Source organism: Balaenoptera physalus (genome assembly GCF_965194825.1).
Source record: "Balaenoptera physalus genome assembly, chromosome: 7".
In the NCBI taxonomy this organism is placed as follows: Eukaryota; Metazoa; Chordata; class Mammalia; order Artiodactyla; family Balaenopteridae; genus Balaenoptera; species Balaenoptera physalus.
Window position 1 is genome coordinate 75233004 of NC_138886.1, and position 26752 is coordinate 75259755.

The 26752-nt window shown below is 40.2% G+C and overlaps 1 protein-coding gene across 3 annotated transcripts in view; it reads left to right on the top strand.

The window, feature by feature from the left end:
- The first annotated feature begins 12025 nt into the window (after positions 1-12025).
- The window catches only part of TEK (TEK receptor tyrosine kinase), a 103044-nt gene continuing 88317 nt past the window's right edge, over positions 12026-26752 (top strand). For 2 of the 3 annotated variants that reach the window (XM_082467545.1, XM_082467547.1), the window contains exon 1: positions 12027-13432. In XM_082467545.1, the coding sequence (XP_082323671.1) occupies positions 13381-13432 (52 nt within the window). In that variant the 5' untranslated portion in view covers positions 12027-13380. Of the gene's footprint in view, positions 13433-26752 lie in introns of all 3 variants that reach the window. The other variant, XM_082467546.1, reaches the window with a different exon arrangement.

Genomic DNA, 26752 nt, shown 5'->3' on the forward strand with positions numbered 1-26752 from the left:
TAAAATGGACTTCTTAACTTGTTCTCAGAAATTAAGGATACCCTATGAAGAAAGCAGGTTTCTTTCTTTGTCAAAGGAAGCATATTGTAACTACCCCTGTCATTTTTATTAGAATATTTCGGTATCTACTTGGAGATGTCACTTGAAAAAGTGTTCTAACTTTATACATTAATAGAATTCCATGATCAAATGTCTGGAATACTGGGACAAAAATAGTAAGGAGACTCCTTTTTCCCCACTTCCTTATGTGAGGTTGTTTCATACAATTGTAATGCAGTTGGATTCTTTTGTTACATTCTTTATACATTCTGAGATCCCCTGGCCTTCTAAACAATTTTTTTAAAATTTGCATACAGTAAGGTTCACTCTTGGTTCAGTAAAGTTCTATGGGTTTGACAAATGCACAATGTCATATATCTACCATTACTATATCATATGGGATAGTTTCACTGCCCTAAAAATCCCCTGTGCTACACATATTCATCACTCTCTCCAAACCCCTGGAAACCACTGATCTTTTAACTATCTCTACAGTTTTGCCCTTTCCAGAATGTCATATGATTGTAATCATATAGTATATAGCCTTTTAAGACTGGCTTTTTCAGGCTTAAGACCCATGAAAAGAACTAGGGGTATAGAAATTGGTACTGAGCAAAGGTCCACAGTCTAGAAAACTATGAAATATTTGAGGGAATTGATTTGATAAAGAAAGAAAAAAAAGGAAGGAAGAAAGGTAGGAAGGAAGGAAAGGAGGGAGGGATGGAGGGAGGGAGGAAGGAGCAAGCCTATTTGGCAAGAAACACATAATTTTCTGATCACTAAACTAGTCCCCGTAGAAGGTATACTTTCCAATAACCTTTCATGATGACTGACTCAGACATAGACTGTGTAAGAAAAATAAATGTAATTGTACCTTAAAAAAAAAAAAAAAAAGACTGGCTTTTTAATTTAGTAATTATGCATTTAAGATTCGTCCATATCTTTATGTGGCTTGAGAGCTCCTCCTTTTTATCACTTAATAGTATTCCACTGTATGGATGTATCTGAATGTTTAAAAAATAGCACCCTGCTCTTGCTTCATGCATGCAATATCTTTTCATATATTTCTTTTTTATTGAAATATAGTTGATGTACAATATAATGTTACAGGTGTACAATATAGTGATTCACAATTTTTAAAGGTTATACTCCATTTATAGTTATTATAAAATCTTGGTTATGTTCTCCATGTTGTACAATATATCCATACAGCTTATTTTATACATAGTAGTTTGTATCTCTTAATTCCCTACTCCTGTATTTCCCCCCTGACCCTTCTCCCCACTGGTAACCACTAGTTTGTTCTATATATCTGTGAATCTGCTTCTTTTTTGTTATGTTCACTAATTTGTTGTATTTTTTAGATTCCACATATAAGTAATATTGTATAGTATTTGCCTTTGTCTGTCTGACTTATTTCACTTAGCATAATACCCGCCAAGTCCACCCATGTTGTTGCAAGTGGCAAAATTTCTTTCTTTTTTATGGCTGAGTAGTATTCCTATATATATATATATATTATATATATTATATATATATATATAATATATATATATAATATATATATATGTAAAACACATCTTCTTTATCCATATATATTTCTGATATTAATATAATCCTTTAAAAAATTTTGCCATTTCTTTCTTCCTTAGTAGTCTCTGTTTCTGCCAAGTTGCTTTTCTTCTGGCCTTTCTGTAGGCCTGTACTTTCACATTAAAGGCTTTCTGCAAATATCTGTTTGTCCTGGCTGTCTGTTTAAGAGTGGGACATCAAAAAACTGACTGGAAGCTCTGAGCATGAGTTCAGTGTGTTGCGCCTCTGTGCAGCAAAACTAGCGGAATGGTTTTGTTGGAGGTGCCCTACTGATATATCTGTTGGAGAAATATCAACATCTTCAGACTTATTCACTAGGGCTGGTCAGAATTCCCAGAGATCTGCTGAACTCCTGTGTGGAGAATAAACTTTTGCCAGCCTTCTGTGAGACAATGGGCGAAGAAAGCCCAAGGTCTAAATTCAGTTCAGAACTTTAGCTTAATCCTACCTGCTGTCTACAACTGTATGGTCCAGAGTACCTCTCTTTTATACCTCCTCCAGAGAAAAAGACCTCTTTGACACCCCTGCCCCAGTCTTCTATGTGGTGGAAAAGGTATGTTTACTCCACTGTGTGGAGAGCAAGAAGAAATGCGTCAAGGATCTAACTGTTGTGTGGGTTTTTTGGAACAGCTTTATTGAGATATCTATGTACTGTACAATTCAGCTATTTAAAGTGTATGATTCAATGGTCTTTATTATATTCGCAGAGTTGTGCAACCATCACCACATCAATTTCATTTCATTTATTTATTTATTTGAAGTATAGTTGATTTACAATGTTGTGTTAGTTTCTGGTGTACAGCAAAGTGATTCAGTTACATATATATATTTTTTCATATTCTTTTCCATTATGGTTTATTACAGGACATTGAATATAGTTCCCTATACTATACAGTAGGACCTTGTTATTTATCTGTTTTATATATAATAGTTTGTGTCTGCTAATCCCAAACTCCTACTTTATCCCTCCCCCACCCCCTTTCCCCTTTGGTAACCATAAGTTTGTTTTCTATGTCTGTGCATCTTTCATAAATAAATTCATTTGTGTCATATTTTAGATTCCACATATAAGTGATATCATATGGTATTCATCTTTATCTTTCTGACTTTCTTCACTTGGTATGATAATCTCTAGGTTCATCCATGTTGCTGCAAATGGCATCATTTCATTTTCATGGCTGAGTAATATTCCATTGCACCACATCAATTTTGGAATGTTTTCATCACCTCATAAACAAGCCTGAGTCCTTAGCAGTCACCTGCCCCGCCATTCCTCTCATCCTCCACTGCCCCCACTACCCCAGACCTAGACAACCACTAATCTACTTTATTTTTCTATGGATCTGCCTAGTCTGGACACTTCATATAAATGGATTCATACAATATGTGGTATTTTGTGACTCAATTCTTTCATTCAGCATAATGTTTTCAAGGTCTATGCATGTTGTAGCATGTATCAGTACTTCATTTTTTTTTTTTTTGCCAGAAAATTCCATTGTATGGATATATCATATTTTATTTATTCGTTTGTCAGTTCATGGTTTGGGGTTGTTTCTACTTTTTGGCTATTATAGATAATGCTGCTATGAATAATCATGTACAAGTTTTTATATGGACATGTTTTTATTTCTCTTGGGTATATACCTAGGAGTAGAATTGCTGGGTCACATGGTAACGCTGCAGTTAACCCTTTAAAGAACTGTCTGCCTGTTTTCCAAAGTGGCTGCACCATTTACGTAATCACCAGCAATGCACAAGTGTTCCGATTCTCCACATTCTAGACAATACTTGTTATTATCTGACTTTTCCATTATAGCCACTCTAGTGTGTGTGAAGTGGGATCTCATTTTGTCTAACTGAATTTTAAATATACATTCAACTAGTCCTTAATTCCACCTTATCCCCACTTCCAGAGGTATAGGTAGTCACTAACTTACCATCTTTTAGAGGTTCTGCAGTGTATATTGCTTTCCCCTCCACCAATCACTAAGCAGTAACATTTCTGTGCTTGTTATATCAGGTAACTCTGGCTCAACAGTTTTCCAGCTTCTGAAATTTTGTGGTTTCTGCCTTCTCTCCCATTTTCTTTGGCTGGTTGGCTTTATATCCTTGAAGAATTCATTTACTCTATTTTAATGATTTTGAGAGGGAGGAGTAGTTCTGCATATGATTAGTTCACCATCTCTAAACTGGAAATTCATTTTCAATTCTATTTGCCTATTGAAGTTTTTTGTTTGATGTTTTGAGGAGAATGAGGTTTAACAAACATTTCTTGTTTGTAAAAGAGGCAATCAAGGCATAAGCCACACTTGAGTAAAACATTATGTTTGGGAATAAATGAAAACAGAAGTATACTTGAATTATTTACGATGGTTCTTTGCTCTTGTGATCACTTAATTATATGCACAATTACTTATATTAATTGCTTCATCTTTAAAATCAATCACTGAGATACATTATTTCAAGCTTCATATAAATGATGGCTATTAACTTCCTTTTTAAAGCTTTAAGAATATTAATAGTAATATTTATTTTGTATATACTCTATTCCAGGCACTGTGCTAAGCATTGTATATACATTATCTCATACAATCTTTATAACAACCTCATAAGGGGAGTACTTTCAAACTGCTGTTACAGATAAGGAAGCAGAGGCTTAAATATCTAGTGTAACATACTAGGAAATGGTAGGCTTAGTCCTTTATGCTTGTTTTTCTGATCATGAGCCTTGCCCTCTTAACAATATGCTGTGCTGTATTGGGGAGAACCTCGCCTGTTCAACTTACAGACAGTCTAGGTTGGTTAAATCTACCATAGCATGAATTGTGCGTGGGTCTGTAGGTATTATTAATATGTATCTACATTTTAAATTAAACATATATACATGATTAAATAAGTTTTTGATTAAACAGGAGTTTTTCCTGCTTTGGATTTTCTGTCCTTTAAGCCAAGTTAAAGTATAGACAATTATCATCAATTAATATTATTAACTTAATGTGATGTTGGAATGCCAGTTTCAGAAGTCATTTCAAATATGGGCTTTCCGGTGTCAAGAAATTTATAGCACAGGCAGACTCTTATGTCCCTGACTTAAAGAGTATTTTGCCAAATGCAGGGAGAAAAAGACCCCCTTACTTAAAAAAAGAAAAAAATTAGTTTCTATTTTGAGTTGTTTTGTTAAATTCCTCATTACAATTTTTTTTTGTTTGTGTCTCTATCTGACAAGGACTATGATGGCTATCTCAGTGGGTGGGTGTGACCGAAGAGATGATACACAATGTAAGGCTAATTTTGTTAGCTTTCTCCATCTCTTTCCCATTTCACTGAAGTGATTAAGAGAAAGAGCTTTCAAGACAAAGGGAAAACTTATTATAAAGGCCCCAAGGGGGGAATGGCTTGTGGGGCTATGAGTTTAGAATGTTCCAGGAACAGTGAGGAGGCCATTGTGCCCAAGTGCAGAGGGCAAGGGGAGGGCGGCTCCTATAAAGCCGGAGAGGTTGGCAGGATGGCTCCTGCAGGGTACGGCAGGCCACACCAAGAGTTCACAATACAGAACTGATGAGTAGTCATGAGTCACAAAGGGCAGGGGCCTTCCATGGGGCAATGCCAGGCATCAGAGAGTACCTCATGACCCCACTACTTTATCCCCAAGGAAGCAGAGGGAGAGATTTGGGCCTGAGTGTCTAGCAATTTTGCAGGCAGTTTTAGAAGTCAAAGAATTACCATTTAGTTATTTTACAGTGAGATGCCTGTATTCCTGACTGGCCTGGTGTGGATAACTTCAGTTTCATCTATGGACACACATATGTGGACATTATAAATCTTATATGCAAAAAACAGACTTTTCAGAGACCTTTTCCTGGACATTTAACCCATCAGTGCTAATGGCACTGAACTGAACAAACTTCTGCTTATGTAGGAACTAGTTAAACTACCTTTATTTGGTTTTCAAATAAAGGTATCAAAATAAATTTCTCCAAACTGGAATGTCTCCTGAATAGAGTTTAAAGGCTTTGTATTTCATGTTTCAGCTCTATAAACCTTTGTAAAAATAGCTGCTGGAGATGCATATGACGTGATTCCTGTTCTCAGGGAGCCCAAAGTCTAGTATAAGAGAAAGATGGGCAGACAGTTTTCTACAATGAAGCATGGTAGATTTATTTCCCAGTAGAGGCCAATTCAGCTTTTTCTACAGTTGTCACATGTGGTTGTTGATGTTTTTAAACCTGTAAAAAGTGTGGGTTATATCTGATGATGATGATGATACCTATCATCATTTTCAGGCATTACGCTAGATGCTTTACACAAATTAAATGTTATTTCCAAAGAGAGGCCCCTCCCCTACCTTCCCCCATTTAGCAGATGAGGAAACTAAACTTCAGAGAACTGAGTTAGCCCAAGGTGAAACAGCTAGTGTGTGGGGTCTGTGTTGAGTCCTAGGTTGGCGATTCTAAAGCCCCATACTTCCCGCTTTTCTACCAGCTCCTTAAAAATTGGTTTCTATGATGTGTATCTGGATTGAATCAGAGACAATTTGGTAACTACTTTACCACCAACCCTCTAAGGACATTTGCACTGGTTTTGTTTTGAATGGTCAGACTGTTCTCTGAAACATGGGCCCTTCTGTATTCATTTACCAAAACTTCATTAAGTATCTGTGAGTGAAGCACTGTGCTAAATACTGGAGACACAAAGATGACTAAGACATGGTCCTTGCCTCTGAAGAGCTCTTAGCCTAGAAGGGAAACAAGGAATTGTAAGGCAGATCGACAAGACTTTGCTAGAGTCATTGCAAAAAACTCCCTTGCTGCCTCTCAGGGTCCTGCCTTTCACACTCCTCTGCTCACTCTCCTTTCTCCATCTACTCCTTGTGGTCCAGGCTGCTCTGCATGCCATCTGGGTGAGCTCATTAATCCCCATGGCAATGCTCAGATTTCTCTCATGAGTTTCATACCAATGTATCCACTGCAAACTAAGCATCTATCTGGACTTGGCTATCCCATACCCAATCCAAGCCCATGTATCTATAATAGAATTCTATATGGAATTTTTTGTATTTCCCCACAAAAGAGCTTCATGTCCTGTGGCCCTTTCACAGTGAGTACTACCAGGTTCATATTGTTATACAAAACAGTAACCTTGGACTTACCCTAGTCTCCTCCCTCTGGGTCAACCCCAAACAGTCATTAAAATTAATATTTCTATCACTTTAACACTTGTCCTTCTTTCTACTTCTGATGCGATTATAGCCTTAATTCAGACTTATGACCTTGAAATACCACTCTGCAATAGTCATCTATCATGAGTTTTCCTGGCTTTAATCTCTGCAAATGTAACATGTGTATTGCTCTCAGAGTGATCGTCCTAAAATGAAAATTTAGTCATAGCACTCCTTGATTTAAAACCTTCTATTTCCCTTTGTTATAGACCTTAGTAGGGTATATCAAACCTGGACCCAGTTTGTTTAATGCACCTTGTCTCAGGCTAAGCCCTTTCTCAGCCTTATTTCAGCCTTGCTCAACATTACATTTCCCCTAACATGGTATAGTATTTTATACCTTCATGTTTTGGCTCAGACTACTGGTCCATTTGTCAGAAATGCCTGTCCTGCCCTCCTCCATGCCATTGTCATGATTCACCTGGTAAACACCTTAGCTTTCAGTACCTAGCTCAAGATTTCCTTCTGTATGGCCCTTTTAGGGCAGAGCTATGAATAATGAAGTAACTGTGAAGAACAGAGGATAAGTCTACTCTGATAAATTTCAAAAATTACCACAATATCAAAGTAGACTTCAGAACAATATTATCAGAGATAGAGATAGATATTAATTAAATAAAGATAAGTGAGTCAATTTACAAAGACACATGCAATCCTAAATATGAATGAACCTAACAAATAACCTTTAAAATACGTGAAGAAAAATTGATGGAATTTAAAGCATAAATACAAATCCATAATTATAGTTGGAACCTTTAACATTCTGCTTTCAGAAACTGACATAACAGGTAGAAAAGAAATCAGTAGGGATATAGAGGACCTAAACAACACTATGAACCAACTGGACCTAACTCTAATTTTTGGAATAATTCAACCACCAAGAGTAGAATACATATTCTTTTCAAGTGCACATGGAACACTCACCAAATACACCATATTCTGGGCCATAAAACAAACCTAAACAAATTTAAAAGACCTGAGTCCCTGCCTAAGGGGCTTATAGTCTATCTGGAAAGATGCCATATGTGCCAAGGAAATATCAGGAGAAGAAAAAAAAGAAAAAAAAAGCCGTGAGAATTGGTGCCTCATGGCCTAAAGGATCCCAAAGCAAAGACTACTACAACTTTTACTGCCAGTACCACCCTTTGGTATCTAACCACACAGTGTCTGATTTTGTTATTTAACTTTTCCTGTTTTGATGCATTGTCACTATGGCTGGGATTGTATAATTGTGAGCTTCAAGAGCAGAGACCACATCTTCTCTATGTGTCTCTTCCTACAACAATTAGTACAGTGCTTGCCACTTCGATGCTAAAAAAAATGGTTTAGAGTAAATGGGGTTCAGAGAGGGTCAGGTATTTTCCATGGCCATCAACTCCGCTCCAGACCAGAGTGGGTGTTGCCACTTTAACTGTGGTGTTCTGGCTGAAGACCAGGACTTAATTGTTGATGACCCTTCCTTTTCTGCTAGCCACTGTTAGGTGCAGTGGTTTCACGAAAGTCCTTAAGAAGACAGATGTGATGACTCTGGAGCTTCAGTGCCCACCGCCCTGCAAAAGGCAGAACGCCAGTGCTGCACTGCCAGAAGTCAACACCCCACCCTGTTTGCTCACCTCCTGGAGGCTGTGGTTCCCCTGCATTCTGTTTCGTATTTGCCAATGGGTGTTTTAAGGTACATCCTACACCCCTGGGTCCACTGTCTCAAGGATTTCCCCCTAATCATCTTCATTTGTACATATATATTCATTTCCATAATGTTGAAATTATAGAAATTATAAAGAAAATAAAAATGATCAGTTTTTCAATAACCCAGAAATAGTAACTTTTAACATTTTGTTGTATATTTTATACATATATAAGTATATAATATATAAATATACATATATATATATATAGAGAGAGAGAGAATGTATGCATGTGTATAAATTTCATGCTGTCCAAACTGTTGTTTTTCCCAATCAATAATACAGCATAAACATCCTTACATCTTTCCATGTCAGTATGCTTCCATCACAACATTTTGACATTTGTCTGGGATTTCACTGTGTACCATGATTTATATTAATAATCCATATTTGTTGGCTATTTAGATTGTTTCCAGGTTTTGATTATTATCAACAATACTTCTGTAATGCCCTCATACATAAATGTTGGGCACATCTTTTATTTGGGCTTGGGTTATATCATAAAAGTGGATTTTCTGGGCCAAAGGATATGCATCTAAGACTTGTGACATATCTGTGATAGTGACCACTAGACATGTGATACCAGCTTATAGAGACATTGTATAAGTTATTTTCCACACCTGTTCACATTTTTAATTTATCCATTGCTATTTTGATTAATCCATCTCAAAGACTTTCAATGTTTTCTATAGATTTTTTTTTCACATATTAAGTACAAAAGGCAGAGACTAGAAAATGAAATAGCCAAGTGCCCTGTTTCTTTGCATATTTTGTTTGCTTGTGTATTGGTTTGGTTTTCTTTTTTGTGCTGCTATAAGTGTGTCTGGAAAAATCAAATTAAAGTAAGCTGAGTAAGCTTGACTAACGAGGAAGCCCCTTTCAATTCCCTGGAGCACGGCAGTGGGGTGCCCACAGATCCTGATATTATTACCACTATTCCGGAAGCACAATGATAAATGTCTGCATTTATCAGTGTCATCAAACTTTTCCATTATCTGGAAAGTTTCATTTCAAATACTTTCCTAAGGTCTGGGCATACCCTGTTGGTGTTTGTGATGTTTGCTACATTTCTCTTTATCTACTTTTTTGCACATTGTGGTCTAAAGATGAACCATGAAAAAAAGAGCCAATTTGCAAAAATTGGAGGCCAAGAGGCCAGGATTCTGATACTCCCTCTGCTACCCACAGCTGAGCAAGTCACTTAGCCTGTGTGGGACCTTGTTTCCTCATTGCAAATAGCTCTATATAACAATCCAGGGGTAGTGTGGTGGTTGTAGATGGGGAAGAAACCCATAGAAAGCCTTTATTAAATATGTACTTGTGCCAGATACTATGTATATATTATCTCATGAATTAGGCTTTATTGTCTTCCATTTTAAAGATGGGGATTCTGAGGTTCAGAGATGTGAATTAAATTGCCCAGGTCATACAGAGAGTAAATTACAGCTATAACATGTAATCTAGGTTTGCCTGACTCCAAAGCCTTTTCAAGGTATGAGTATATAAGTAACGATGAGAGTCTGTTCATTCATTTCTTAATTCATTAAGTATCTATTCAAGACATACTATGACCTTCCAGGCACTGTGGTCAGACCTGGGAATCCAGTGGTGGATAAATTAGATATGTTTCCTGCCTCATGAAGATATCAGTCAGCTGGGGGAAAAGAGACATTAAAAAGATGAAGACACAAATATATGATTACCAATTGTGATTAGTACTGTGAAAAAAAAGGACAGGGTGTTGGGATGGAATAACAGGGAAGACCTGATTTGGATTGAATAGGTCACGGAAGACCTTTCTGAAACTGAGACCCAGAAGATAACTAGGTGTTAATGAGGCAAGAATGGGAAGAGCCTTTCAATATTTCTGGGTGGATGGACCTGCTGAGGATAGAGAGGTGATCCAAATGGTCCCCAACAAGGCTCTTCAGGGGATGAAGATGCCCTGATGATGGCCACAACCAGCTTTGTAGAGAAGGGTTGTGGCCATGTCCAAGTGTGTGGTATTTCCTTAATACATTATGTATTGGGGAAAGTCCTGTCCAGACATGGAAATGGCCTCTCCCTTCCCTTGGAAATCCTGGCATGCCATCCAGTTGTGCAACTTCCCAACCTGTTGCCAATCAGCTCTGCTGACCTATTGGCCCTGCACTTGGTAGTGAAGCTCATATTGTTGCTCCTCAATAGGTTCTCCATGTTCTAAGATCCATAGGGCAGAAAGCTGGAGCAGAGCATGTCTGGACACTTTTGTCCACAAGTTATCTTCACTTTACACCTGGAACTTACATGCCAAAGATTCAGACCTCCCACAGGAAAGTTGCTTAGCCTTTTGACTAGCTGTATAATCATAGGCTCAGGAAATCCAGCAGTACTTATTATATGGCGTCAATATTCTGGATAACAGTGAAAAGGATTACATGGAATAATATTTCTGGATCCTGGAAGATGAAGTTAAGCTACATAGATCTTTGGGATAATGAAGAAATAAACTGAGCAATATTTCTGGATTACAGAGAGAAGAGTGACATTGAGTCACTCAACCTGGATAATGGAGGGAGGAAGAACCTGACTCACAGTTCTGGGTAAGAGGAGATCATTCTGGATGACACAGAAGGATGAAGCTGGACTGCTTTTGTGGATAACAGAGGCAGACAGCGCAGGAAAGGATGCAAGGTAGCAACACATTCAGCCCACAAGAACCAGCAAACAGGAGGGAGTGAGAGCAATGACGGCTTCCTTGTGTGCCCATCAAGCACAAACAGGAGAAGCTGTGCCTGGGAAGGCAGGTGCCCTGGGGTTGGTTTGTTTCCAAGGTCTTCCACTGCTGCTCTGCATGGCCTGGGGCCGGTGGACCTCACAAAGTCCCAGATACAATGTGCTTAAGTAGAGCACTTTGGTGACCCCCTCAGACTTTCACAGTGACGGAGATACAAAGCTAGCATCTTCTTTGAACTGCCCAGATGAAAGGTCCTAGGAATCAACCTGGAGATGCTGAGAGTCGGACAGCTTAGTCATTTAGGCTATGAGGTGTTACAATCAGAAGGGAAATTAGTCATATCCAGTCTAAACCCTTCACTTTACAGTTGAGGAAACAGTGGCCTAGAGATGGGAAGTGAATGGTCCAAAGCCTCACAGGCAGATCATGGCAGAACTAGAACTAGAACCCAGGATCCCTGACTCCTAGTCTGGTTCTTTACGATGCCAAACTTGAAACCATCTCATAGGAATAGAGAATGGCATTCTGGAGGAGGCTTTTAGGACTGAAATCAGAGACAGAATGGAAAGACGAAAGGAAGTGAATACATTAACACAATTAATGAAAGCCTTCTATGAATTAGACACAGTGCCAGACGTTTTTACGGATTTTTAAACCTCATTTAATCCTCTCAAAAATGCCCTTGATGGAGAGATTATCGTCATTTTATAACTGTTGAAACTGAGACTCACAGTTTCAGTAACTTGTCTCAGACCACACATGGCTGAGCCAGTATTTAAACCCAGGTCTGCTTGAAAACACAGCCTGAGCTTTTCTACCCCAGCTGCCTGGAAACATCAATTGGTTCTTGAGATCATCGCTGATGTGATAAATAAAACCTGGGACAGAAATCAGGCAAGGCTAGCAGCATCTGCCTTTTCCTGTGGTGAGTAGGGAAAAGGATCAGACAACTCTTTCCTCCGGCATGAAGGCGAGGCGATGACTGAGGTATCGGCTTTCTATGTTAAAGTCAGAATTAGTATTTTGGTGAAATTGTCATCTGGATAAATTTAGGGTCTTTGATCTCATTGTAGGCATGGTTACCCCAATGGTTATTTTCCTTTTGGCCTATGTACTCTCTCTGCTCTTAGGAATAATATTTTTATCCCAATCTAATCACTTATAGTATTTGGTTTTTATACAGGTTATTTTTAAAATTTTGGATACAATTTTCTTCTGAAAGTAAGTTGGCCAGTAACCACGAAATCCCTCTTAGTATTACTAAAACCCTTCTCTACCAATTCTTTAAGAAATTAGATCATCTTCAGATGAATTGTTAATAAAAAATTAACACGATGGCCAGTAGCATGGATATCTTTGGGCTCTTGGCCAAAAGATAAGCCATCTGTGTGTAAGAAAACAGGCTAACAATTTTGGACTCTGGTCTCTGTGGCCACAGTGAGCATTGACCTCACTGTTAATTACCCAAATTAATTGTTTTTAGGGGTTGTGTTCTCTCATCACGAAAACTTCTCTTCCCAATTCAAACCATGTGGGTTAAAACAAGAAAACAAAAGCCAAAACTACTCCCCACACCCAAAAGCCCCTTCTGTCAGGGCTCCCAAGTAGACTCGGGAGAGCTGTTAGAGGGCTGAGAAGGGCCCGTCATCAGCGCATACCATACATAGGTGGAGGGCTTGTTTTTCTCAGTTTCCCGCCTAGGAGAGGATACCCCTATTGTTTCTGAAAGTGCTGACCAGGACCCACACTTCCAACTAAAATTCCTCTATCCCTCCAACAGCAGCAAAAGCAGCAGCAGAAGCAACTGCAATAGATAAGTGTTTTGATGAATTGCAAGATGGATAGGGCTTACAGTGCCCCCAGCCTTGCTGATACCAAATGCCTTTAAGATACAGCTTTTCCCATCCTAATCTACAAAGGAAACAGGAAAAAGGAACTTAAAACTCCCTGTGCTCAGACAGAAATGAGACTGTTACAGCCCGCTTCTGTGCTGTTCCTTCTTGCCTCTGAGTTGTAAACAAGACCTAGTAGGACATGCGAATGGAAAGTCACAAACCTCTGGGTGTTTGAAAGGATCCTTGGGACCTCATGCACATCTGTGGAAACTGGATGGAGAGATTTGGGGAAGCATGGATTCTTTAGCCGGCTTAGTTCTCTATGGAGTCAGCTTGCTCCTTTCTGGTAAGGTTTGGCTTTATTATCTTTAAAAAAATATTTTTAACAGAGTTAGTGATTCTGGGCTCTCTCACCAACGCTTAGTGCTGGTTAACAAGGGGCAGCCGTGGCACAGGGACTGTTTCTCCATGAGTCTCCGTTTAATATATGTAAGGATTGATGTGGAAAGTCCTTGTGGCATGAACTGATTTTTCTAGAGTTTCTCTTCTGGATTATTGCCCGTTGTGTTACCACAGACTCTGTGAGGACTGATTAGGTCACTTTATTTGAAGAGACACACTTACCATAGTGCATTATTTTACTGTTCCTCATTCTAGATTGTTTCCTTACTCTGTAGAAAAAGAGACCTGGCTTTACCTGCTTCAAAGAAAATCTTCAGTCATTAAAAAAAAATCAAATCCATGCTGAGAATGATTCGGACCCACATAAGGCATTGTACAGATTGTCATTTTTAAATGAGAACAAAAATACTTTTCTATAAAGATTTCATATTTGTATCCTATTTTAATCAAAGCAGTCAAACGCTAGGCTTTTTGGTTTTTATCTTATAGTTGGGGTCAGGGAGATTAGGGCTATATAATTTTTGTTTTATTTAAAAAATATTTGGCACATAGTAATTTGTAAAGTTTTTATTGGCCCAATGAAATGAAAGTTTAGGCAATTACCCAGATCACTGGGCACAGGAGAGTAACAAAACCTATTGTGGGTTTAAGGAATGGTTGGCTTGAATGTTTTTAGATTTAAGTTGTCTGTTGTTCAGATTCTCTAGATGGCGGCGTGGCTTATAGTTCACTCACCCTATGGGATATCTATGAAAGTGGTATCAAATCACGAAATACAAATAACAACTATAATGGCCATCAATCTCTCCCCTTCAGTTTGAAAGCATTTGAATTATTGTAATGAAAATAGAATTGATATAGGAAATGAATTTGGGAAAATTTACTGAACTTAATGGTGTGGGCTATATTATATTAGTAGAATTTGATCCAAGTATACATAAGTATCTGCTAATTATTTTATATTTTTCATATGTTTGCAATATTATATTATTAAATATTCAAAAAATTAATCCAATAAGATAACAGAATTGCATGTTTGTTTATAGCTCTTCAGTTTGTTTTCAGTGATCAATTATATGGGGATTTAATAATATTTTAAGACTAAGAATGTGTAAACTGCTGAAAATGAAAGATTATCTGAGATAGTTTCAGTATTTATGTAGAAATTTTTTATATTCATGTAGAAATAATGTTGATTTCTCCAACAATATGCATCTTTAAGCCAAATAGTTATCATAATTCCATTTTCGGTTTGCTTTTTTTCTGTGTGACATTTATTAGTAACATGAAATCTGGAACTGCTTCTACATCAGGGATTATAGTCATGCAAAGCCCAGGGGTCCACAGCTGCTCTGAGATACTTTTTAGGTTAAAGAATATACACACGCACTGTGTTTTTTTTTTTTTTAAGAGATCTTTTTTTTTTTTAAAGAAATTCACGTTCTTTTTATTTATTTATTTATTTATGACTGTGTTGGGTCTTAGTTTCTGTGTGAGGGCTTTCTCTAGCTGTGGCAAGTGGGGACCACTCTTCATCGCGGTGCGCGGGCCTCTCACCATCGCGGCCTCTCTTGTTGCAGAGCACAGGCTCCAGACGCGCAGGCTCAGCAATTGTGGCTCACGGGCCCAGTTGCTCCGTGGCATGTGGGATCTTCCCAGACCAGGGCTCGAACCCGTGTCCCCTGCATTGGCAGGCAGATTCTCAACCACTGCACCACCAGGGAAGCCCACGCACTGTGTTTTAATTCATCTTTTTTCCCCATAGTGACCGTGTTATGGCACTTTGCAATATAGGCTTAGAAAAGATGTCATAAAATCAAACAAAAAAGTTATGTGGCAAAATAGTTACTCTGTGTCTAAACCAAAAGCACAGCACTAACTTAAGCAGGGTGAAGCCCAAAGAGAGGGGTTTCGTGCTCTTGTTGAAAGGAAGGGTAACACCAGCAAGGTTGGTTTCTGGAGTAGGTCTGTTGTGCTAAATCCTAACTTAGATTTTCCATCTAAGCCTCCATGAATATGAAAACTGAAGGCCTGATAATTGCAACAACAAGAATCCAGCATGATTTTGTCTACAGGCATAGGATCCCATTCTTCAAACCAAACTCCACTGGTAGACTACAGTAATGGAGCAAGGGGCTCATGACTTATGGATTTCTCTCTCTAGTCTAGTGGGTTGTTCGTCATTCCTTTTTTCTTAACAAATAAAACTGAAAAAAATATCACATTTGCCTCAATGAAGGTGACTCTGGGTGGTAGATGCTAACCCATAAAAGGGTTGGAGGAGGTATGTAGTTTTTAGAAGGCTTCCCTCAAATCCACCTAGATTCTGGTAGATTCCCCTCCCAATAGCAGATCATGGCCAATACCAGCTTAGAAACAAGTTCTGAGAAACATACTAGATTTTCCCTACTCTCCCATTCTCACCAAACCAGGCTGCTCTCCCAAAGAGAAAAACAAAATAAAACTAATCACTCTTTCTGCTTTATCATAATATGTCCTTTGTGATCAACAATGATCCAATGGGAAGCCTCTAGTAGCATGCCTTCATGCCTCTTTCATGTCTCATTTGACATTTTAAGTAACAACCTGGGTTCAGAGATAGTGAGTTTCTTGTCTGGAGTGGTAGAGGAAATTCAGTTATAAGGTCAGGGAGGTGGTCCCAGATGGAACTTCCTGATTAGGGTTGGTCTTAGAAGGATAGTTATCAAGTCTGAGTAATCAAGGGTGGAGGCGTAGAAGCTGGGAACAGAGACACACCTGGGAATTATTCTCAGAAGGAGGAGTTTTGCTCTCTTCACAGATGCTCCCTCCTAAACATTGTTTTTGTTGGGAGCTCTCAGCATTTCCCTTTCAGCCTTACCCTGGGAGAGCTTCCTTCAAGAGTCTAGTCCTTCTAAGACATCTCTTCAGGAGGGAAGAACTCTTCTAAGTTCATCTCAGAAGATTATGCTATATCCTCTGGGGGATTCAGATGGGTGGGGTCCAGATTTTTCTGACATTATCAATTCATCTCCTGAAGCTCTATTCCTAAAAAGATACGTGTGTGATTTTGTCACCAGCTTATTCCCTGTAGATGGCTTATTGGTAAGAGCACAGAATCAGGATTCAAATAGATTTGTCTAGGCTGGAAGGGTGAAACAAACCCAAAAGATAAATAGATAAATGTCAAAAGAGATAAATGTCAAGTTATGCATTTGGATTCAATAAATAGATGACGTATGTTCAATGTGAGAGAGACCTGGTTTGCTGAGAGTTCTAGTGAATGACATCCAAGTTTTGGTGATACACAAAATTTGATGAATTGCAGGGAGCCAATTTATAGGCGCCAACACATGCTTTACTTGCTAAAAACGTAATACATAAGCTGTAACCGTTTGCATAGTAAAAATGTAAGGTCAGAATTAGAGATGGTAATCACTTCAATCTGCTGCTCAAAGCACATCCATTGAACACTGAAGACACTGAACAATTTGACAGCATACATAGTAGGCAAATGGGAAGGTAAGTGCTTTAGAAACTTTGTCATGTGGGAACATTTAGTCAGGAGAGAAGAGATGAAGGAGCAGCATTTTCATGGGTTTCCACGTAGCAGACACCATAGATTGACACTGTATTTTGTCAGGTCTGGGATCCAGGGGTGGAGGGAGTTGCACAAAAGACAGAGTTTGGCTTTGTTGATGGAAACCTTCTAAAAACTGGATCACTATCCCCCTGGGGAGTGAGTTCCCACACTGGAGAGGGTTTGGGCATGGGTTGGGTGATCGATAGTCTTTAGGAATGTGAAAAGAAAATCCTTTTCATTTCACTACCTTTGGCTCCTCACTGACCACTTAGCAGGTAGACAAAGGTTCAGAAGAGCCACCAAGATCTTTGCCCACTGAAATCAAACTGAGTTTGTTTTCTGAATGTGGACCCAGATATGGTCACTTTATGCTGAATTGTAACTCAGTTAACATGCCTTAGGAGAAGAAAAACCACATGCACTTGGGCTATGATGACTCACTTTTGAAGACACTGCTCTATGAGGCTGAGGTGGATCTCATCAAGAAGGCAGGAGAAGGAGTTAAGAGTATGGATTGTGAAGTCACACACCTGGGATTAAGCTCAAATTGGATGACCATGGGCCAGTTATTTGATTGTTCTAAAGCACAGTTTTCTCATCTTTTACATTTGAGAATACTTTTTTCCCAGAGTTGTTATAAGCATCAAGTGTGATAATGCATGTAAAGTACTCAGCCAGTAAGAACTCTCTTAGTAAGTGAAGCTAGTGTAATCAAAAGAGGAGTGTTGCTATGAGGACCATTGGGCTCATTCAAGACCAGTCTAATCTTTTCCAGGTGTAGGGAGTCACTTACTACTCATAGAAGCATTCTCCTAAAAGACTTCAACATAAGCCAGTTTCTCAAATTTTGTGCTGATCTCTCCCCACTTGACAAGCCAGAACACTTGGCCTACTCTCCAGTGCTTTCCCTCACCTATCCCTGCTCATGGCTCTTCTACTTCAACCAGGCCCATCTCCACCATCTATGCATACTTTTCCCTTGGCTCTCGTTCATGCTGTTCTATCCATTTGGAAATGACATCCACCATGTTCACTCTGCAAACAAAATTAAACTCAGTTTGCCTAGGCCAACTCTTCCTCGTGTTCTTCCCCTAATTCTGAGTTCCCTTCCCACACAGGCTGTGCCTTTGGGCTTTAGACACATAGATTTAGCCCAGTTAACCTCTAACATTGTTGACAACAGATATTATTTACTTCTTCTCTGTAGTGCATGGAGTTTAATATGCCATAGTAAGAAACTTTTGGTATACCATGGCAGACCTGAAAAAAAGAGGGAAATTGTTTGTAGTTGTACAAAGGGCTTTTAAGCATTGAAAGGATAACAATAATAATCAAGTTCATATATATTACAAGTAGTATTCACTCATATCTTAAAAGGTTGGCTTATGTTAAATATTTGATGTAAATAAGGTCAAAAGAAAATCCCTTTTTTCCCTTAGGTGTGAAACATAAAAGATATACTCACGAAAGTGGGTTTAACAAGATTTTACATAATATTAAGTATTGTATGATTGTTGAATATTACTTTAAAGACACACAGTTTTATTCAATAGACATTTATTGAGTTATTGCCCACCTTTTATTCATTCATTCATTCATTCACTTAACTATCATTTCAATCAATGAAGACATACTGAGGACTTACTTTGCACCAAGTACTGTACTGGATACCATGAATGCAAAAAAGGATGAATTATTTTTTCCCCTTGCTAAACTCACATCTTAGTAGGAAGGATGACTATAGGCATATAAATTGTAAGATGCTATGATAAATAATGTAGTAGGGGTATATCAAAATCTAGCTTTTCAAGAGCTATAAAAATGTTTATTGGCTTCAATAATAAAAGCAACTTTAAAATCCAAATTAAACATAAATGGCTAAAAACATATAATGTCAACTTCATTAATTGCTAAATTTAGTATTGAAAATAATCTGTAGGATAGATTTTCCTCACTTTGCAAGAACTCCTAAATAATAATGAATATTGCCAAAAATTATGGCTAGTGTAGTTATGAGTTACTCATAGCCAAATGATTTTAAAACGAAGTAGATAAAAAGGAAAAGAGAAGAAAGAACTTCCCATCAGAGGGAGCAGGTGGTGTGAAATAGCTGGGCAAGCTCAGGGAAGTTGAGTTAAGTCTGGAATGTAGGGAGGAGGTAGTGAATTAAGGTTGGGTTCAGATCAGCAAGGGCCTCATAGGCCATTTTAAGTCATTTGTACCTCTTTCTGTACACGTGGAAATTTAGTATGGTGTTTGTTCTATCATACCTGATTTATGTCTTGGAAAATTCACTCTGATAATAGTGTGAAGCATGTATTGACATGGCAGAGACTTAGGCCTGGGCCAATTTGGCTTCCCAACACTCCAGGCAAGGAGGCTTAGATGAAGAAGGGAGTTGAAAGTGTTTAGGAGGTGAAACTGTAGGGACTGGTAATTGGTTATATATTGGAGGTTGTGGGAAGTGGGGTGCATAAGCATTGCTCCCGGCTTCTGGTTTGGGTAATGGTGCTGCCATTCTCTGTGTTGGGAAACATGGCAGAAGGAACTGCTTGGTGACAGGCTGGCATGAAGCAAATAATTATTTTGTACATGTTGATTTTGAATTTCCATGTTAAAGGTGGATATTTAGCAAAATTTGGCTGTCTGGGTCTGAAGCTCAGAAGAAGAGGGTCAGGCAAGGGATTGAAACATAGAAATCTTTGTTTATGGTAAACGAAGGCATGGGTTGTATACCAAGACTTATGTGAAAGGAAGAGAAAGAGCAGATAGCCAAGGGTTCTATGAAGAAGCAGTCAGGGAGCTGCCAGGAGAGGCAAACCCAATCAGATTCCTTACTTGGGATTTCAGAGAATTGGTGTTGTGGTAGCTAAGGAAGGAGAAAGTTTAAAGAAGGGGGCAGTAAGATGGGGATAGCAGAGTGACAGCCTCTGGGCTTGGCATGGGGGCACCAGACTGCAGGTGTGTTATTTTACAGAGAGCCAGCTGCACTGACAGCATTACCGTGCCAGAGCTGGAAAGATGTCAGAAGATCAGCTAGCATCACTCCCAGCCTTCAAGAAAGGGAATGTCTAAAGTTGCCTCCCTTATTTCTGGAATTTTAAACTGATAACCCAATTCCCACTGGTCTAGCCAGACTATTCCTCAACTCGCTTCACACGTGCAGAATGTTTTTTAGATTGAGCCTTGTCTGCTTTCCTCTACATCCTTCCCCCACCGCCTCCTTTTGTCCCTTCAGGACCATCCTTCTCCCTGTGTTTCTTCCCGAAGGCTGCAGGGGCAGGTGTGGAGACATGGATCTTCCGGATGGACAGAGTCCTGACTCTTTTCAACACATCTGTTGATTAGAGGGGGTGCGTTCCCACTGCCTAGTGGTGCCATGTCTAACATGGTACGCACGCACGGAACAAAGAGAGGGAGAAAACCTAAAGATGAGCAAAAGGAGCCCATTAGGCAGCCAGCTGAGGGGCATGTGGGCGGCTGCTGTTTGCTCTGCCTGCCCAGGGCTTGACCAGTGAGGTGTGTGTGGTGGTCACACCCATCTCAGCAGATCTGTCAGCTTTCCCGCTTTTGTTAGAGGGTGATATCATGCTTCCTGGGGGGAGCGCTGGAAGACAATGCTCGGCCACTTTCCTCCAGATACAATAGGCGGAGTCAGGAAGGCAGTATTGACATTGCTGGGGCTGGGAAGGCACTCGCTGCTCCGCGGCCGTCAGATGGTGAACCAACTTAACCTTGGCACACAGGGCCTGGGTTTTGCAAGGCGTCTGGCTCCAGAGCCAAAGGGGACTCCACCCTGGGGACAGGAGTGCTTTAGACATCTGGGAATCTGGGATGGGCTTCGAATTCTGATCCCTGTGTCAAAAACAACCGCAAAACAATAATAGTACCAGGAATAACAAAAATGGCTACCATCGGCTGAATGTCGCTATGTGCCAAGTGTTTAATATGATTTTTCAAAATTCTTCTTATTTTATTTTTATTTTTGTTATTATTATTTTTGGCTGCGCAGCGTGCGAGATCTTAGTTCCCCAACCAGGGATCGAAACTGTGCCCCCTGCAGTGGAAGCATGGAGCCTTGACCACTGGAGTGCCAGGGAAGTCCTAATATGATTTTTAATATCTCACAACAATCTCACACAATAGGTATTATTATTTGTTTTGTTTTAAAAATAGATGGTGAAACTGAGGCTCACAAAGGTTGTGACTTGACTAAGGTTAAACTGTTGTGGACATTCATTATTTGGGACTGCCTAACATTCCTATTTTTCAAAAGCCACCATGATTTCCCTCCATTGATGGGACTGCCAATCACTGATCAGAGTGTACTGTCCATCTGAAGACAGCGGTTGGTTCAGATGGAGGGTGCATGACCCAGTAGGGCCAGATAGACTCTTCTCTGGGAATTTATGAGCAAGGTGTTCTCTTTCTTCAGTGAGGACACTGTTTACCTGGAGCCGCCAGCTTCCCGTGGCCCAAAGCTAGTCTTTGATAGGAGAGAATGATGACAGAGACAGAGAGAACAGAACCCAGACAGGCACTCTGAAGTTATCTGAGCCCTGGATCCAATGTTTTTAGATTGGAGACCCATCCCTGCCCCTTCGAGTTATGGGAGCCAGTTGCCTTTATTTGCTTGTGCTATTTTGAGTTGTTTTCTGTCTCTTGAAAATGAATAGTCCTGAGTGACCACATGATCTCAGTAGGAATGACGGTGGCAAGAATTAAACTGAGGGCTTCCCTGGTGGCATAGCGATTAAGAATCCACCTGCCAGTGCAGGAGACACGGGTTCGAGCCCTGGTCTGGGAAGATCCCACATTGCTGCGGAGCAACTAAGCCTGTGTGACACAACTACTGAGCCTGCGCTCTAGAGCCTGCAAGCCATAACTACTGAAGCCTGTGCGCCTAGAGCCCATGCTCCGCAACAAGAGAAGCCACCGCAGTGAGAAGGCTGTGCACCACAACGAAGAGTAGCCCCTGCTCGCCGCAACTAGAGAAAGCCCACGCACAGCAACAAAGACCAAATGCAGCCAAAAATAAGTTAATTAATTTATTAATTAAAAAAAAAAGAGTTAAACTGAGAATGACCTGAACCCAAATCCTGGGCTCTTTCAAACACTTCACTGTTTCCAACTAGTGTTTCATGGTCATCTCAGGCTGGTTTCCAGAAAATGAGACTGCTAACAGTACTTATTTGTGTAGTTTTAGGGGAAGATTTTAAAAGATACTACTTAAAATTACTTAAGAGGGTGTGGGTACATGATGAGCACTCAATAAAAATCAGATGTTCTTAAATTGTTTACTTCTAAACAAAGCTGGAGGATCTTATGTCACTTTATGCCAGTCTTTTCAAAACACCTCTCCATCCATGAGGGCAGGTAGCTCGTATTCTATGCCAGATGGAGCTCCCTGGCTTCCCTTGGGATAACTCAGCATTGGTACCCTAAGCCTGGCCTTGTCTCAGGAACAAAGAGAGAAAAACTTAGAGCTGTGCATTCTTGGGTTTTTGCTAAAAATCTGGAGTGCAGGTGAGGGAATTCCTTCCCATGGCCCTACCAGCTGGCAGGATGGTGCTCCCGACTTTTCTCCTGCCAGCCCCCAATTTCCTGTTTTCTCAGGTCTTGACTAAACAGAGGCTCTAGGATACTTTGCCCTAGATTGTTCCCACCTCATTTATTCCAAACCTATTAATTCCTAGTTCTTGAAAATTTTCTGTGGCATTGTCAATTCCCAGTGCAGTATGGTTCACTTCAGACCAAGCCCATTATTGAATTTTTGGACCCATCCTGGAGTGCATGTGTGTATGTGCATGTGTGTGTGATCATAGCTCTGCCTGTATTTCACCACCATCTTGCCTTTAATTCCTCCTCCTCTTAGTCTCAATTCCTCTTTGTGTCCAGCACCTCTTGAATCTGGAAAGTACTTTCTAATCTTCCAGAGTTGATTTAAATACCCACCTATTTTGCTATTCATTGCTACCACTCCAGAATCAAAGAGCAGGGTGGCGGTGGTAGTTGGTTGTGGTCAGCAACTTTTCAGGAGCCAGTCTTGCCTACCTCACCAGGCTCTTGTGATTCTTAACCCCTCAGGCTACACTGGGGGTATATTCCAGTCATTCCAGGATCTTTGCAGTTTCTAAAACTACACCTTCATTCATCCAGGCCTTTGTGTACACTGTCCCTTCTGCCCAGAATATCCTCTTCACTTTCTTTTCTTCACCTGATTTATTCATGCTTTGAGATTTATATCAAGTGTCATTTCTTCTAAGAAGTCTTCCCTAACCTTCTTGCATGGATTAGGTCCCTGCCTTAGCCTGAATTCCACCAAAACAAACAAACAAACCAAAAAAACCCCGTGGACTGAGGCAAAGGCATATGTGCAGGTAGATTATTGGGAAGTGATCCCAGGGAGCAAGAGTGAGGGACTAGGGGAATGGAAGTGTACAAGCATGTGTTATCACGTTGGCCACTGCCTCAAATGCCTGGTGCTCCAGACCTTTTGAGGAGCCTTATGAAATGAGACTGAAGGGCATTCATACATTGCTCTCCTCCCCTTTATTCAAGGGTCATATAGATGCAAGAAGCTGATAAGCTACTGCTGGGGTCCTATGCTGTTGTGCCAGAGAAAGTCCCAAGGGAGGAAGTGAGATATCCTCCCATGGGCTCTGTGTGAGCTACTTTGATATTACACCTGCTCAAAGCTTGTGGAGGCCTGCTCAGCTGAGGCTGCAGAAGCAGCTGAAGCAAGACCTGGAATGGGGAAGATTTGCATCGGTGCCCAAGAGGTGTTGGATACATGCACCCTTGTGCTTGTCTCTGCCATGGTACTTAGAATATTAAATTACAATTTACAGTTTACTTGATGGTTTGCCCACTAAGCTATGGTCTGTGTTTGACATATCAGTAAGAGAAATGCTTTAATAAATAGTTTTGCATTGGATTAAATGTTCTGACCTAGTGCTTTCCTAAGTGTGCTACATATACTACTGCTGGCCTGAAAGATGATTTAATATGGTGCTTGGAAGAACATTTTTAATTATAAAACTTATTAGTATATATAGATGTATGTGTGTATGTATCATATCAATCATGTAATTTAATGAGTATTTTGGCATTATTTGAGGCTAAGGAAAAAAAAGATGAGTTAATTTAAAGAGAATGGTTAATAGAATAATTGTACAAGTCTCCTGTAGACTCAGCAAGAATCATGAAAATGATGTATTCATCAGTGCAGTTTAAGAGACACCGCTCTAACTGAATGAGAGAGCCACTCCTTTTTAGAACTCTGTTTTGTGTGTGTGTGTGTTCAAATAAAAAATAGAAAAGTAATTTGGGCACATAATTAATACGATCCTAGTGACATGGACTAAGTGGAAGAGAGTCTCTTGATGATCAACCTGTCTCAAAAGACCGTCTTGGACTCTAATATTGCTCTTCTCAGGAAACCTGGAAAGTGGACATTTATTAATAAATTACAGACAAGACCTAGTTTACACGTTGGGCATACTGAGTGTTCCTCAAAAAAGGCCCAGTAGTCAGCCAGCAAAATAGTAGGCCATGCCCAAAGTAGAGGAATGGATAGGTCAGTTATATGCATTCATTCAAGCTAACATTTACTGAGCTCTTTCCATATTCTGGGAATCTGCTGGGCATTAGAGTTACAAGCATGGTTAAGAGAGGGCTCTGACTTCAGGTGGCTTTTAGTCTGGTGGGTAAGAAGCTCTGCTCTGTTAGAGGCAGACAGTGCATGTTGGAAGCATCGAGGCTGGAGGGAGTCATTCTGGAAGAGAACAGGGGTCTCACTAAGAGGGTGACGTTTGAGAAGGATGAGCAGAATTACGCTTTGTGGAAAAGCAGGAGCGGAAGTGAGGAGGAAATGTATTCTGGGCAGAGGAAAAAGCATGAAAAATGAGGAATAAAAAGTTTAAGAAATGTTTGTGCAGTGGTTCTATGTGGCTACCCTCTAGGGTACAAGGAATAAAGCTAGGGAGGTGGGCTGGGAAGAAGGTAACTTGGTTTGAGGTTGGCTGAGTGGGCAGGGCCAGAGTCAGTTATGAGAGTTGTCAGGATATAGGATGAAGCTGTGTGAGGGAATGACATTGCCCAAGAAGAGGAGAGAGGGTGGTTCTGGGAACACCTCTGTCAAGGGGTGATGCAGGTGGAGGAAAAGGAAACTGAAGGCGTTCAAAGAGATAAACCAAAGGACAAGGGAGTTTCAACTACGTAAAAATTTACAGAGGCAGGAGCCAGGGTAAGGAGAGAGACTAGAGAATTTGGCAATTAGGTATTGTTGCAAGGCATTTTCAGTGGATGGGCAGGGCTTGGGTTGAAGAGTAAGGGCGAGGTGAGGAAGTGGAGTAAATAAGCATAGATTCCTTTCTGAGAGATGTCCCATGTCACGGCAGCTTCCTGTTTCCATGTGCTTTTCTGTAAGCCTGATTCTAGGGTGATTTGGTAGGAGAAGGGGTGAGGTCTTCTCTGCCATTGTTGGTTCAGGGTGCTGGGAAAATATGCCGAGGTTTGAAGGAAGTAGAGAAAAACCTCTTCCATCACAGACATTCTCTCCTTCCCATGGATGTTGTCCCCAAGTTGCCTGAATTAGATAATTATTTTAATTCACAAATACATGGTAATGGAGGTACATGGAGGTGCCACACACTGTTACCTGGAATGAGGAATATTAGAATGGTCAAAGACTCAAAAGATGATCTAGTTCAGTGTTATTGAGTTGTCTTCGCATAATACTAATTCCAGGAGAATCGCTGAATTCCCCCCCCCCCCCCCGCTTTTTTTGAGTATCACATGGAGCTAATGTTTGATACCTTAAGAAATGCTGGTTTGATTCAACCTGCTCATTTTATAGATGCCAACACTGAGGCCCAGGGAGTTCAGCGCTTTGCTCAAGCTCACTCAGCTCATTAGAGGCTGTCTCTTCACTTTAACAGAGCGTGTGGAAGGCAATATAAATTAGAGCTTAATGCATGTACTGTTTGGTCAGACTGCCTGGGCTTGCATTCCAGTTTTATCATTGAATTGGTTAGCTATTGCTGTGTAACAAACTAGTCCCAAAACCTAGTGGCTCAACCAACATTTATTATCCCTCGTAAGTCGTTGTGTGATTCACGGCTCGCCTCATCTGTGCTGAGCACAGCTCTGAGGTTCTGCTTCAGATTGCAACAGCTGGTCCAGCTCTGCTTCTTGCTGTGGGTATGTGGGTTGTCTGGGTGACTCTGCTCACATGTATCTCAGCCTTCTTGGATCAGCCCAGGGGATGTTGTTCTAATGGTGATGTTAGAAACACATCACCATTAGAAACAAAACAGCAAGTGTCTTCTTAAGGTCTAGGCTGTGAACCAACACACTGTCATTCCCAAAGTCAAGGTCCGGGAACTACACTCTGCCCACAATGAGGTCAAAGCAAGGGTTCGATACCAGGAGGGCTGAAGAGTTGGGGCCAACAATTCGATCTACTACAGCCGCTACTAGCTTTGTGCTGTGGTGCAAGTTACTTGACTTCACCTGTAAAATCAGCATCATAATAGCACTTACCTCTTGGGATTTTTTTCGGGAGGGAGTGGGGATTAAATGAATTAGTTCATGTAAACCATTTAGAACAATACTTAAACACTAGGTAAATATTAAGATTGTTACTAATTTTATCCATCCACCCATCACCATCCATGGGTGATGGAGGATATTTGGGGT